Genomic DNA, 15,325 nt, shown 5'->3' with positions numbered 1-15,325 from the left:
GGTTTTTTTCGCAGTTGGAGACGGAAAGGTTATCGAGGAAATCATGCTGTCATGCCGTGTGCTAGTGATTAAACATGTCGGGCCGATTGAAATATAAAAATAATATAAGTGCATATAAAGGAGTAGGAATGCGAAATATACATATGTGTATACATAACGCGTTAAAAAAACAAATTTTAGAAAGATCGGTAAGATTTAGTTTGTGAATGAGAATATATTAATATTCAAAAGTTTCTCAACAGCATAACGGTGTATTTTTCGATTAAATTAAATATTTCAAGAGAATCGTAAAAATAGTGTTTAGTTATTAATAAATTTAAAATATGATAAAAATTAATTACCTTTCAGAATTTTTGCCAGAAAAAATTTATTCCGAATTTAAAAAAAAATGCCTTTACATATTCACTTTGATTCAATTTAGAAAAATTTTATTGAACAATTGTGTGCGATCCACCGCGTTCTCATTGTCGTAAACGCTTTTCCCTCGCGCGGCGAGATACGTAGAGAACGACGTTACACACATAACGAGATATCGCTTTTCTAATTTAAACGAGCGGTGCTCCTATCGTCGTACGTAACAGCCCCGCCGATGTATGCCCTCGCTCCGATACCCACACACGTGGATCCGAGCGCAGCATCCGTACGCTACGCGGGTCCATGCGCGCACGAGCGCGTTCCCTGGGCGTGCATACGTACCGTATCGAAGGCGAGAAAGAGGTGCACATGCAGCAGGATCGGGTGAGAGGCAGAGGCGGTGAGCGCAGGGGAGAAATGAAGGGAGGGGGGAAGCGCAGCTCGCGGGGAGCGTGCGGAGTTGCGAGCCACGGTTGGGTTTCGCATAGTTTATCAATGCGCGTAGGCCTCGCTACGAGAACACCGCGGCGAGGCAATAGATTACAATTATCCGAACACGCCTGGCCAAACGTGGGAGTGCGCAACACCACCGAGACGGCGGCGGCGGCGGCTGCGGCTGCAGCGTTCGAGCTGTTCCAGGCAGAGATCGGTTTCTCTCTTTGCTTTCTCCCCTTCTCTTCCTCTCTCCTTCTTGCCTGCGTTCCCTTGTGGCGTCTACTTCGGGCGCTTCTCTGTCTCGCGTGCAAGCGATGGGCCGGATTAACTGTTCATTAGCGGGCGTCGATGATTACCAAGTAAACCCGTGCGCTACAGAGTCGAACACTTTGGTTTTCAAAGATTGGAATCGAGACTTAAATTGTCGTGTAGAACGTTCTATGAACGTTGTTATGTAGAATGTTATTCTATTAATAGGATTTTTTCCGTGGCAATTCAATTAAAATTTTTATTAGTTTCAATTCTGTCTTTTTTCATTTTTTTGTCAAAGCTAACTTGGAATGTAATTTGATCTGCTACATTCAACGTAATATCAAATGTACATATATTTAATTTTTTTCGTTAACTAATTTTATTACTAATTATAAAATTCAAGTTTCTGAACACATGCAGAGTAACAGTAAGTGGAACAATGTAAAATATTGACATTACAAAAAGCAAGGTAAAAAATATTGTTAAAGAATATATTATTTTTTTTTTAATTGAAGAAATACATTTATTCGAAAAAATAAACACCGTAAAATTTGGTTGCCATGATAATGACAAGCATATTTTTTTTGTCGCCTCCAACGAAAGAGAGCAAAACTTGAATGAAACAAAGTGCGAACAATCGATGCCCGTACATGTACGCGTAAATTGCTTATTACCAATCGATCGGATCGATTATAATCTCTCCGGCGCGCTCCAATAGACAATGTTGCGAGCCTAGTATAGCATGCAGCTCTCGTCGAGAGAGAGTCGCCATATCCCGCGCGGAGATCAAACGAAACGGACGAATGCCGCTTCTTTATTATACACCGAGTTCTGCCTCGATGCGGGATCGGAATTACGGCCGCGAGATGCGAGCTTCCTTGTCTTCGCCGGTACCGTTCCTCGCCCCGTAATCACGTTGCATTATTCCGCTTTATCTGCTCGCGCTTTACTCGCTCGATCGATCTCGGCAATCTCGCACGGCGCTTTCGAAAAAAAAATTTCGCCTTTAAACGATCAACGAACGGCCGATCGATTTTTAACTCGACCACATCGTTAAAGAGAAGAAACGAGAGAGAAACCTACATTGTACGCTTCCGCCGTTTCACATGCCACCGCGTCGCGCCGAAAAACGTATCGATCCCCCTGGTGAATTCAGCGATCGCGGTAGAGAAGAATTCGTATTGCTCCACAATCTCGGTACCGCTAGGTGCACAGCCGATACCGAACCCGGAATTGATTCGTGCGGATCAGCGCCGTGTCGAAATTACGGCAAATGGAACGGATTCTGCAGTCGCGATCTTCGATACACGGAACGGCAAGAGTCATTATCTTCATCATCATTCCGGCACGCGTGATCTCGCGCCGCTTCTCCCACGTAAGTCCTTCGGCTTCTCCCCTCCTCCCTCTCAACCCATCCTGGTCGACAGATAAGTAAATTGTTCCCGGTGCGTTGTGTTGCACCGTACGAACTGATTTGCGCTGATGCTAGGGTTAAAGTCGGTACAATTCGACCGTGCGAGCTGCAATTACACGTTAGCTTCCATGGATTAAGGCGCTCGCGAGCGCGATCACAGTTATCTTTAAATTATTGCCGACACATAAATTCGCACGTAAGTACAAGGAATCATCTGTGTATTATTGTTAAAGCTATACAAATTATTTATTATCTTGACTTGATTGTAAAATAACGTTCGATGTTTGCATTAGCTTCGAAAATTTTACTATGATACGTTTGAAAGTGTAAAGGGTTCAAATCATCAAACAAATCCTTTTTATTATCTCAACTAATAAAGATGTTATAAATTTTTTAAATGACATGTGAGCACGATTATTGCTCGTAAAAATTGTGAGGGTAAAATCGGTTTTTCAGTATCAGAATAATATGGATATCCGTGTCTACTTTGCAAATTTCATATAGATTCAGGTTCTCTCGTAAATTTAATATTTTTAAGAACGACAAAAGGACAATAATTTAAATATCGTCTTCTTCGTACCGATGAACTTTGTTTAAAAACGTGTCTTTAGATGTCTACTATTGTAGATAAGAATTGCAGAAAATGCAACTGATTTCAAAATCTGTAGTGATTAACGTACGTTTTCTAAAAATATATTAACGTATAGGTAATCAAGTATTTTTCTAAGTGCTCTGATAACTTTATAATTTTGTATAAAAGATAAAAAAATTTTACTGAACATTTTTATATAAAAATAGATATATACGTAAAATATGAGACAGCACGAAATTATATTTAGTGTAATTATTTAATGTAAAAAAATTGTTTTGGCAACAGATGCGAATTCCACAGACAGATCTCGCAAACGGGCTAGATTTAATAAATAGTATCTCAGTCAGTACAGAGCAAAAAGGCAACTCGACCAGTTTCTGCCCGAGAATCACCATCGTATCGACCGATGCAACGCGATATTTATGAATCGGCAGCTATTCATTTGGTCCGCGGAAAGAATTGACAAGTGAGCATTACGGGCATTAGAAGAGAGGCGTGGACGGCAACGTCTATCGCAGGATACGTCGCCCGACGAAGGATAATACCAGCTCCCGAACTGAACCAGATGCGTGTAGCGATCGGGATGCATATGGAAGAAGCTAAAAAAACCAAACAAAAGACGTTTCTCGCAAGAGCGAATGTCTGTTCTTCCCTTTGCAGAATCCAGAGACCCTGCATCTCTCAGCGGCCTCGGCGATCTCTAAGTAAATTAATGTCTTCGAAGCGCTCCCTGGAAGCTGTTAATAATAGCACCGCGTCGAGAAAATTAAGCGGTTTATTTCAGATTAATTATAGCTTTTCAGACCGGCTCGTATCCGTTCGCTTTGCGTTGACAACCCTTCATTCATCTATATTCTCCTGAATAAAGTAGAGCATACATTGTTTCTTGCTGTGAGATTTTCAGAGTAAACTTTGTAATCGTGTATATGAAAGCATGATTTTATATCACTTGATTAATTTCTCGTATAAAAACATAAAAAAATAATACGATGATATATGTATTTGTTAAATCTCATGCCGTATACGATGTTTAACGTAATAAAGTATTTAGTATTTCTTAAAAGAAAATTAGAATTTATTTTTTTTTATTTTGTGTAAGAAAGCTAAAATTTATTATTAATGTGCAGTTATTAAAAATGTTATTTGCGTGAAATTTTTCTTGAGAGACAATGGCGCATTAAATCGGCCTTGAAAAATGTTTCTGCGACGAGCTCCGCCGTGCCGTCTCAAAACGTGTTTAATAATTCAAAAGTACCTGCAGGCGTATTTGTATGTAAATTTGAAATAATACAAGAACAAGGGGTTTCTACAGCATCGATCAAGCGAGCACATTCGAGATGAGCCGCTTTCTCAAAGGGTCTGATGTTAAATAATGAATAAGACAAAATTATGCAATTGAAAGTCGAGTTTCTGATTTTTCTTACATGAATACAAAAAGATGAATATAAGAAATGAATTGATAAAAAATTATTTTTTTAAAGTCATTAAAAAAAATTACTAAACAATATAGATAAAGATTCATCGATTTTTTAAGCAGTTCATATATTACTTTGCTTGTAGAAGTTGTTTACGGAAATCGTATAATGAAACAATTTTACATTTGTAAAATTTATTAGTGACTTGCGAAATTCACGATAACATTCGAGCGTTAATACATCGCCGCGCGTGATTCATATGGACGGAGGGGAGCCTTAAGATTCGAAAGGAAGCCACGGGGATCCGCCGCTTCGTACGTGCATTCACAAGTAAATTAGCTGCATCATTGTCTGCGCGAACAGAGCGAAAGCAAAGGAGAAAAAATATCGGCTGAATGTAAATATGATAAAAATCCGCGCGTCATCCGGTTGACGAGAATCGAAGAATGCTCTTCGAGGCGTCGCGATGTGTCGATGTGACGATGGGATTTCTTATACCCAACTTTGCAAAATCATCTTTCGATATCGAACGCATAAGCCGCTTATCAATTAGTTCGTTCGATGTTAAAAAAACCGTCGTTTCTGGTTTCTTTATCGACACTTTCTCTATTTCAAGCTTACTCGTAATAATATAAACAATGAATATGTGTAATTATAAACGGCGATAACAATTGATTATTGTTTGTTTCGCTGAATTTCTCTCAATTTCTTTTATCTAAAATATTTTTTATGTGTACGTATATAAAAAAATTATTATTTACTCCTTTCTATAATAATATTAAAATTTTCGATAATTCTTTAAATGGTATTCTTTGTATGATATTGCAAAAATATCGAGAGAGATAGAGAGAGAGAGAGAGAAAGAGAAATATTAATAATATATGTCAAATGTAATTTGTTTTATGTAAATTAATTATTATTTCTGAAATCTCGAAAGGGAATATGATGCCATGACGCAGCTTCATTACATTGATTTAACAAATTCCTAGCTCGCTACGGGTTTTAGAAATATAACTAAGATCTTAGTATGCAGTGAAAATAATTCTCGCATGGCAGCTGCCTCGCTTCAGGTTATTCTCCAATATAACGTAATTAGACCACCTGCAGCGAGATTGCGTCGCGTGCGTGCTCCATTCTGTTCTTTCTTCTTCGTTTCCTCGCTTCTTTGTTTCTTCCTTTGCGACTCTTCGCATCACACGATGCAACAGCGATTCACCCGACTCAATTTGTATATGAATGAACCACGCATTAGCCTCACAATGTGGGCAAAAGCAAAGAAACTTAGCCATTAAAACCACCTGGCGCAAGGATCACCAGGAATATCACGCGGAAGCGTGGTAAAACACGTGGATTCGCCGTTTTCACGGCGAGAGAAGCGTACAGTTATAGTCGCGGTAAATTTGATATCTTTAAATGACGCTGAAATATTGCTCGGTAATGAATTTAACAATAAAGAGTCACTAAAAGCGGTTATTGATTTAGTCAGTTTAATTAATGGTTATATTAGTTATATTAATGTTATAAATAATGTCAACTTTTCGATGACTTTAAATTTTCATCGATAATTTAAAACGTCGATACGATTGAAACGAAGCGATATTATATGCGTATTTTGAAATTTCTCCATAATTAATGCATCATAATCTACATTTATCTGGTGATCGTGCACTGACAGCCGATTCGCGATCTTCTTCGCGGAAGATCATACGTGAAAGTTGAATCGATCTTGTTCCTCATCGGAATTATTGCCATCAGCTATCCCCTAATTACTCCTGATAATTGATGCGATTATTGCCCGTCAAGAATCACTCCCGAGTTCGCATGGCAAGAAAACCGCTGGAAAAAGGCATTCGATCGATCGATCAAGTGTGCAATTATTTCCTCAATTCACGTCTCGATGAATATGTACTCTGCCCTCGTCCATCGATATAGCTGATTAATTAACGTTAATTACACCAGTTATGGCAGCGATGACTTCATCCGTCCTGACCGCTTGTCCGAACATGTCGCCTATGAAGACGTATCTACAATTATCTTTGCCTAATTATCTGACCTTGGCAGCATAATAAATTTTTATTTTCTAATATCTATATACGTCGTAAACTTTGTATTTGTATATTCATCATATTAGATACAAAAATTATATCAAATATTCTTTACCAAAGTGTAATCTTTATCTAATGGATATTAACTATAGTAGCTATATTCATTTTGAAACGTTGATATTTTCTTCACATTAATTAATAAATTATTATTTATATACCTACTTCTTATATCTTGTAATAGGTATACATTTTATGTTCCCTCTCTTTTTGTACTATATTTACGATATTTCTCTTCTTCTAGGCTTCACTGGAACTCAATGTGAGATAGACATAGACGAGTGCGCACTGAGGCCGTGTATGAACGGTGGTACCTGCAGCGATCTCATCAACGCCTTCAAGTGCACCTGCGCCGAGGGTTTCACCGGTACCCACTGCCAGATCAACATCGACGACTGCATCTCGTCACCGTGCAAGAACGGCGGCACTTGTCAGGACGGTATCGCGAGGTACACGTGCGAGTGCCCGCCCGGCTTCACCGGCGACTCCTGCGAGACCAACATCAACGACTGCGCCTCGAATCCGTGTCGCAGCGGTACCTGCATCGACGGCGAGAACAGCTTCACCTGCAACTGCTCCCCCGGCTTCACCGGCAAATTGTGCCAGACGCAGATCGACGAGTGCGAGAGTAATCCGTGTCAGTTTGGCGGTAGATGCGAGGACCGTATCGACGGTTACCTGTGCGTCTGTCGACCGGGCACATCCGGCGAGAATTGCGAGGTCAATGTCAACGAGTGCTACAGCAATCCCTGCCGAAACGGGGCCAGATGTATCGATGGTATCAACAGGTAAGCTTGAAGAAGCATACGTTGCGAATTTGATATTTTTAAAACATAATTACAGCTCTTCAGAAATTGCTGCAGATATTTGATACATATAATTTATTTGTTTGCGTGATTATTACTTTTCTTTTGGACTTAAAATTTGACAAAATTTATCAGATATATCAATGTAATTAAATACATGCAGATAAATTGACTGAAGTATTGAATTAAAAAAATTAATTTTACATGCACGACTCTACGTATATTAATATTTAAAAGTAATTTCTTACATAAAATCATCTTTTTTTACTTTATATCATTAAAAATGGGCTTTTTAAAAATTATATTAACTTAAGATAATACGCATAACTTGATATACTTGCTGTCTCTGAGAGTAACGATAATTGAAATATTTCATAAAATGTTTTGCATAAAAGGAATCTGACATGTATTTTTTCGCCTTCGAACTTTCTTATCAAATCAATTATTGTATATCAATCAAACAAGAGTAATCTAAATGCAAACATAATTCGCTAAAATTCTTAACTCGACGCATCGCCATACTCTCTTCCGTTTTTCAATAGATCCATTGTCTTATTTTTTAGGTACTCCTGCGAATGTGAGCCCGGCTTCACCGGCCAACACTGCGAGACCGACATAAACGAGTGCGCAAGCAATCCGTGTGCGAACGGCGGCCGTTGCATCGACGTGATAAACGGCTTCAGATGCGAGTGCCCGCGCGGTTACTACGACGCCAGGTGTCTGAGCGACGTGGACGAGTGCGCGAGCTCGCCCTGCTTAAACGGTGGCACTTGCGAGGACGGGGTGAACCAGTTTATCTGCCACTGCCTGCCCGGTTACGGCGGCAAGAGGTGCGAGGCGGATATCGACGAGTGCGGTTCGAATCCCTGCCAGCACGGTGGCACGTGCAACGACCATCTGAACGGTTACAGCTGCAAGTGCCTGCCCGGCTACACCGGCACCAATTGCGAGACCAACATCGACGACTGCGCCAACAACCCCTGCCAGAACGGCGGATCCTGCATCGATCTCGTTAACGACTACAAATGTGTCTGCGAGCTGCCTCACACCGGCAGGAATTGCGAGGACAAGCTAGACCCCTGCTCGCCGAACAAGTACGATTTTTCCTTGCAAATCCATTTACATGAGGATACATTTATGTCAGATCATCAGCCAGATTTGCATATGCATAACGTATAGGGAGGGAAATTCTGAAATTGCTCTTCAGATTATTCTTGTATTCTCTACTGAGAACACAATATTCAGAGATATTTAAAAATCTTATATTGAATTTAGTATTATAGAACAGATTTTATAGAGAAGTTCAAATTTAAATTGTACGGTTTTAAGACACATCATTATTTTTAAAGAAAAAAATATATTTTTACGTCACTTTTTAGGTACACGATGTAAAATACATTTGTTATATATGTACTATTACTGCAATCGATTTTACTTGTACAAAATCATTATTGTGTTTTAATTTATTTATAGCATTGTGATTTTACATAACGTTCCTGTTTAAAGTTCCTGTTTCTTTACTATCACATTGAATTATGGCTGTAGCGAAGAACAGGAGCTTCTTTTAATTTTAATAAAATGTATCCGCATGATTGATCCGCGTAGAACGACTTTGTAACATTGCGCTGTGTCATTTCCAGATGTCTTCACGGGGCGAAATGCTCGCCATCATCGAACTTCCTCGACTTCGCGTGCACGTGTACGGTCGGTTATACGGGCAGGCTATGCGACGAGGACGTAGACGAGTGCGTGATGACGTCGCCGTGCAGAAACGGTGCCACTTGCCGGAACACCAACGGCTCTTACCATTGCGTATGCGCGAAGGGCTACGAGGGCCGTGATTGCATCATCAATACCGATGACTGTGCATCATGTGAGTATACGAGCCACCGGCTGTTCTTTGCTTTTTTTTTCTTACTTGCTACAGATGCAGATCTTCTTTCGCTTTCGTTTAAGAGTCTTAAACGCGAGTCTATAGAGCGTCATCTGTTTTATCGCGCGATGGCATGGATTAAATTAAACGCGTTTAATTAACGTCGCCGTACGGCACTTAAAGAGAATCTTTCCTATTCGCAGTTCCCTGTCAGAATGGCGGCACCTGTTTGGACGGCATCGGCGATTACACGTGCCTCTGCGTGGACGGTTTCAGCGGCAAACACTGCGAGGTCGACATCGACGAATGCTTGTCGCAACCCTGTCAGAACGGTGCCATTTGCAAGGAGTATGTCAATTCGTACACGTGCCAGTGTCAACTGGGCTTCTCCGGCATTAATTGTCAAACCAACGACGAAGACTGCACCGACAGTAGTTGCATGAACGGCGGCACGTGTATCGACGGCATCAACAACTACACATGCGTCTGCAAGACTGGCTACACGGGCTCGAACTGTCAATATCGTATCAACGAATGCGACAGCTCACCCTGCCAGAACGGTGCCACTTGCCATGATCACGTGCAGTATTACACGTGCCACTGTCCGTACGGTTACACGGGTAAGCAGTGCGATCAGTACGTGGACTGGTGCGCCGACAATCCGTGCGAGAATCAGGCGACGTGCGTGCAGCACATGAACAAGTATCATTGCAACTGCTCACCCGGATGGACCGGCAAGGTGTGCGACGTGGAGATGGTTTCGTGCAAGGACGCCGCCATACGGAAGGGCGTGCCGGAGAAGAATCTCTGCAACAACGGCACCTGCGAAAACATAGGCAACAGTCATCGTTGTCATTGCATTGACGGTTACACCGGCTCGTACTGTCAGGAGGAGATAAACGAGTGCGACTCGGCGCCGTGTCAAAACGGCGCAACCTGCAAGGACCTCATCGGCTCGTACCAGTGCCAGTGCACCAAGGGTTTCCAAGGCCAGAATTGCGAGCTCAACATCGACGACTGCCGGCCAAATCCCTGTCAGAACGGTGGTACCTGTCACGATCTGATCAACAACTTCACATGCTCCTGTCCACCCGGCACTCTCGGTTTCATATGCGAGGTCAACATCGACGACTGCACGATGACCGCTTGCCACAACAACGGCACCTGCACCGACAAAGTGGGTGGCTTCGAATGCAAGTGTCCGCCCGGTTTCGTCGGGCCAAGATGCGAGGGCGACATTAACGAGTGCCTGTCGAATCCGTGCACTTCGCCCGGTACGCAGGACTGCGTACAACTGGTCAACAACTATCACTGCAACTGCAAACCCGGCTACATGGGCCGTCACTGCGAGGTCAAGGTGAATTTCTGTGACAGCTCCCCGTGTCAGAACGGCGGCTTTTGCACGGCCAAGCACGACAGGCACATTTGCATCTGCCCCAGCGATTATCACGGCACCAATTGCGAATTCGCCGGCTCCTACTGCGACGCCGAGCCGTGTCAGAACGGCGGCACGTGCCGCGTCATCGGGAATAGCTATCAGTGTTACTGCTTGCCAGGTACGACCGGTATGCATTGCGAATTCGACGCCTGGAACGAATGCGACAGGCACCCGTGTCGGCAGAATGCCCCCTGCATAAACAAGATCGGTGATTACGCCTGTGACTGTCCTCCCATGTGGTCCGGCAAGAATTGCGATATCTACGACACGACTTCTCGTGGTGGAGTGTTCAACAATACATCCAAAAGTAGCGACGAAATTAATTTGGAGCGCGAACGCCAGAAGTGTATCGAAAACAACTGCGATGTCAAGTCCCGCAATGAACGCTGCGACGAGGAGTGCAATCGGCTTGCGTGCAACTTCGACGGCAACGACTGTTCACTGGGCGTCAATCCATGGCGCAACTGTACCGCTTCCGTGGACTGCTGGAAGTTGTTCATGAACGGCGTGTGCGACGATGTCTGCAACAATCCGCAATGCCTCTTCGACGGCAGAGACTGTGACCGAAAACTTCCTCCTTGCAAGTGAGTATTTCTAAATTTCTTTGTTTAATTAAATATTATATATTGTGTATTATATAATGGTCATTGTTCTTAAGATTAAAAACAAATTTATAACATTAAAAAATTAAATTATTATTGACATAGTCGATACTATAATCAGATTTTAATTTATTGATACAATACATATTCAAAATATTTTGATATGGGTTCTCGTGATAAGTTTTTATTCTTTTTATTTTTATTTTGATTATGGATATTAAATCAAAAATTCTGACAAAGTGTTAATTATATTTGTAACAATTTATTATTCTATTTGTTTTTCATAGTCCGATCTATGACGCGTACTGCAGAAAGCATTACGCTAACGGCCACTGCGATTACGGCTGCAACAACGAGGAATGCAACTGGGACGGTCTCGATTGTGACAAGGAGCCGCCGGAATTAGCGGAAGGTGTCATATCTATAACTGTGCGAATGGATGTGGAGACTTTCCGCTCAAACATCGCAGCCTTTTTACGTGATGTTGGCAATCATCTGAGAACGACACTTCGCGTTAAAGTAGACGAACTCGGCAACGAGATGATATATCCTTGGAAGCCTGAGAAAAATAAGCAGCCTATCTATAATCGGCCGACAAATCATCCCCATAAAAAGGGCGTGGTCGCTTTTCTGGAGATCGACAATCGGAAATGCACGCAGAGCCAGCTATGTTTCGCATCGGCGAACGAGGCGGCCGAGTATTTAGCCGCTGCGGCATTGAAGCAGACTATATCGCGGAACTTCCCCATCGAACAAGTGAGCAGTGTCGTGGGGCCTCAGACGGACTACTCGGACAGCCCAACGAATTTCAAGTACGTCTTCATCGGCGTGGTCATTGTGGTGCTCGGTGGGCTACTAGTGGGCGTCTTAGTGACCGCGCAGCGGAAGCGTGCCGTCGGGGTCACATGGTTCCCAGAGGGCTTCTTGAGAACCAGCAGCGGCAGTGGTCAACGACGCCGGTCACGTCGGCGCGGTCCGGACGGCCAGGAGATGCGTAATTTGAATAAGCAGCCGTCGGTGAACTGCATGAACATGGACGTCGTGGCCGCTCGAATACAGTCCCAGTGGTCCGACGACGAGTCTGATCTGCCGCCGTCGAAGCGGATGCGTGCCATCGAGCCGGGTTACGCGAGCGATCACACCGTCATCACGGACTACGAGGAGACCGAGCCGCGTATGTGGACGCAGCAACATCTGGACGCGGCCGAGATACGACGGCCGGACGCGGGCGGTGTGCTGACGCCGCCCAGTCTCGAGCACGGTCAGGACGTGGACGCGCGCGGCCCATGCGGCATGACACCGCTGATGGTAGCGGCGGTACGTGGCGGCGGACTCGACACCGGCGAGGAGGAGGACGAGAGCGACGGAACCGCGGCGGTGATCGCTGATTTGGTGGCCCAAGGCGCGGATCTGAACGCTACCACGGACAAGAGCGGGGAGACGTCGCTGCATCTGGCCGCGCGTTACGCCCGGGCCGACGCGGCCAAGAGATTGCTGGACGCGGGCGCCGATGCCAATTCGCAGGACAACACCGGCCGTACGCCGCTGCACTCCGCCGTCGCGGCCGACGCTATGGGAGTTTTCCAGATTCTGCTACGCAATCGGGCGACGAATTTGAACGCGCGAATGCACGACGGCACCACGCCGCTGATACTAGCGGCGCGTTTAGCCACCGAAGGAATGGTGGAGGACCTAATTAACGCTGATGCCGACATCAATGCCGCCGACAACAGTGGCAAAACCGCGCTGCACTGGGCCGCCGCGGTCAACAACGTCGATGCTGTGAACATATTGCTGGTGCATGGCGCAAACAGAGACGCTCAGGACGATAAGGACGAGACCCCGTTATTCTTAGCTGCTCGCGAGGGCAGCTTCGAAGCATGCAAAGCATTGTTGGACACGTTTGCCAACAGGGAAATCACCGATCATATGGATCGGTTACCTCGCGATGTTGCGAGCGAGAGACTGCATCACGACATTGTCAGACTACTCGACGAGCACATGCCAAGGTCGCCGCAGATGGTTACAGTCATTCCGAATGGTCCTCTCATGGGTAAGCGTTCTTGTAACATCTTTATAATACACGTGCCTTATTAAAATTCTTTGTTTATTTTACATCGTCTTATTTTAATATACTCTGGATGTATTCATTTCAATAATTTTCTCAAACCTAATTATTTCGAAATTGTTCAATTACAGTCTTGTAACACCTTCCACTTTTTTTAATCTATGAACAGACTGAGAATACTTTAATAAATCGAAATATTTGGGTCTTTATTATTACTGTATGTTAATTATTAATACATCTTGTTTTAATAGCACTAATATCGTGCCTGGCACATTGCCCTCTTTTTGTTACTTATTTAAATTTGAATTCTCTCTGAATCATTTTTAGATACTTAATATTTTAAATTGGTATACCTATCATATTGATTATTAAACAGCATTAGAAGCGGGAACGTGCATTATTAATAATAACATTTTATAATATTGTCACGTAACATAATTATCTCTTTTGCAGGATCTTCAAATCATCCACAATTAATTACGCACCCCACAGTAATCGGCTCAGCGCCGAAGCAAACCAAGTCAAAGAAGCGGCCAAAAGCAGGCGCGGGAAACCCAAACAGTCCGGAGTCAGAGGGCGGCGCGGTGGTGATGGTAAGGCGAAAACCGTCAGTGAAGAAGGCACCGGCTAAACCGCGCGGCGCTCAGCCCCCAAACCAGGAGATCCCGCAGGGAGCAGAAGGCGCCGATGGCAATCTACCGACCAGCCCGTACGACAGCGCGAGCCTTTACAGTAACGCGTTACCCTTGGTGGCTCACACTGCGACGGCGAAACAGCCGCCACCGTACGAGGATTGTATCAAAAGCCAGTCAATGCAAGGTCTGCAACAGCTTGGCCTGGATACCTTCACGAGCAACTACGGGCTGCCTTTTCACGACCAGCTCTTAGCGCCACATCAACGGCAGCAGCAGGGCATGGTAAACACATTGTCACCGCCGTACAGTAATCAGTCGCCTCCACACTCGGTGCAGTCCAACATGACCCTGTCCCCGCAAGCAAGCTACATGGGCTCGCCGTCGCCGGCGAAGAACAGGCCGTCGTTGCCCACTTCGCCAACTCATATCGCTGCTATGCGGCAGGCGACGCATCAGAAACACGGCAGCATGCCACCTGTGGGCTTCGACTTTGAGAATTTACCGTATTCCTCGAGCCAACAGCAGCAACAGCAGCAGCAGCAGCAGATGCAACAAACGCAACAGCAGATTCAACAGCAGCAGCAGCAGCAGCAGCAACAACAACAGCAACAGCAGCAACAGCCGCAGCCGCAGCCGCAGCAGAGCACGCAACAGCAACAGCAGCAGCAGCAGCAGCAACAGCAGACGCAACAATACTACCAGTACTTGACGCCGCCGTCCCATCATTCCGGACCCGACGTTACGCCGCAGCATCTCATGCAAGCGCCCGAGAGCTTCCCGACGCCATCGCCGGATAGCCCTGGTCACTGGTCCTCGAGTTCGCCCCGCTCGAACAGCGACTGGTCCGATTGCATGGCCTCGCCTACGAACGCCTACGGCGCCGGCGGCGCTCACCAAAGCAACAAAGGTTCTGAGGCGATCTACATATGAGGCCGATAACATGGTACTTTCTTCCTCACGCAAATAAGTCGTGAAAAGAAATGAAAGTTATATGAACTGTGATTAGCTCGAATTCGAGCGTTTAGCTGTTGGAAAGGACGAAGAAAAAAAAAACGCAAAGTTGACAACGAAGGGCTCTTCCGTAATAGATCAGTGGCAAGAAGGTATTTTTATTTTTCTTTTGTTCATTTATGTGTATGCGTGTGTATCGGAAGAGCTATTGCGGTAAACTGCATTCTCGTCGCGATTATCATATATTAATAGGTATCAGTGTTGAGAATAAATTCGTGAATATAAATTTGCGGTATTTGCAGTTACGTATTTGTTAATCTGTATGCATCATTTATATTATTAAATTATTATTATTTTTTTAATTATTAATTATGCTTATTGATCAGAT

General features: G+C 44.1%; 1 protein-coding gene across 1 annotated transcript in view; it reads left to right on the top strand.

The window, feature by feature from the left end:
* Positions 1–15,039, top strand: part of LOC105455748 (neurogenic locus Notch protein) — a 234,994-nt gene extending 219,955 nt beyond the window's left edge. The window contains exons 9-14 of the mRNA XM_011699287.1: positions 6,809–7,352; positions 7,934–8,464; positions 9,011–9,243; positions 9,447–11,265; positions 11,571–13,336; positions 13,805–15,039. Coding sequence (XP_011697589.1) covers positions 6,809–7,352; positions 7,934–8,464; positions 9,011–9,243; positions 9,447–11,265; positions 11,571–13,336; positions 13,805–14,916 — 6,005 coding nt within the window. The 3' untranslated portion in view covers positions 14,917–15,039. The remainder of the gene's footprint in view (positions 1–6,808; positions 7,353–7,933; positions 8,465–9,010; positions 9,244–9,446; positions 11,266–11,570; positions 13,337–13,804) is intronic.
* Positions 15,040–15,325: the final 286 nt, after the last annotated feature.

This window comes from Wasmannia auropunctata, unplaced genomic scaffold, assembly GCF_000956235.1.
Source record: "Wasmannia auropunctata unplaced genomic scaffold, wasmannia.A_1.0 LD335844.1, whole genome shotgun sequence".
Classification (NCBI taxonomy): Eukaryota; Metazoa; Arthropoda; class Insecta; order Hymenoptera; family Formicidae; genus Wasmannia; species Wasmannia auropunctata.
This window is presented reverse-complemented; position numbering and strand designations above follow the sequence as displayed.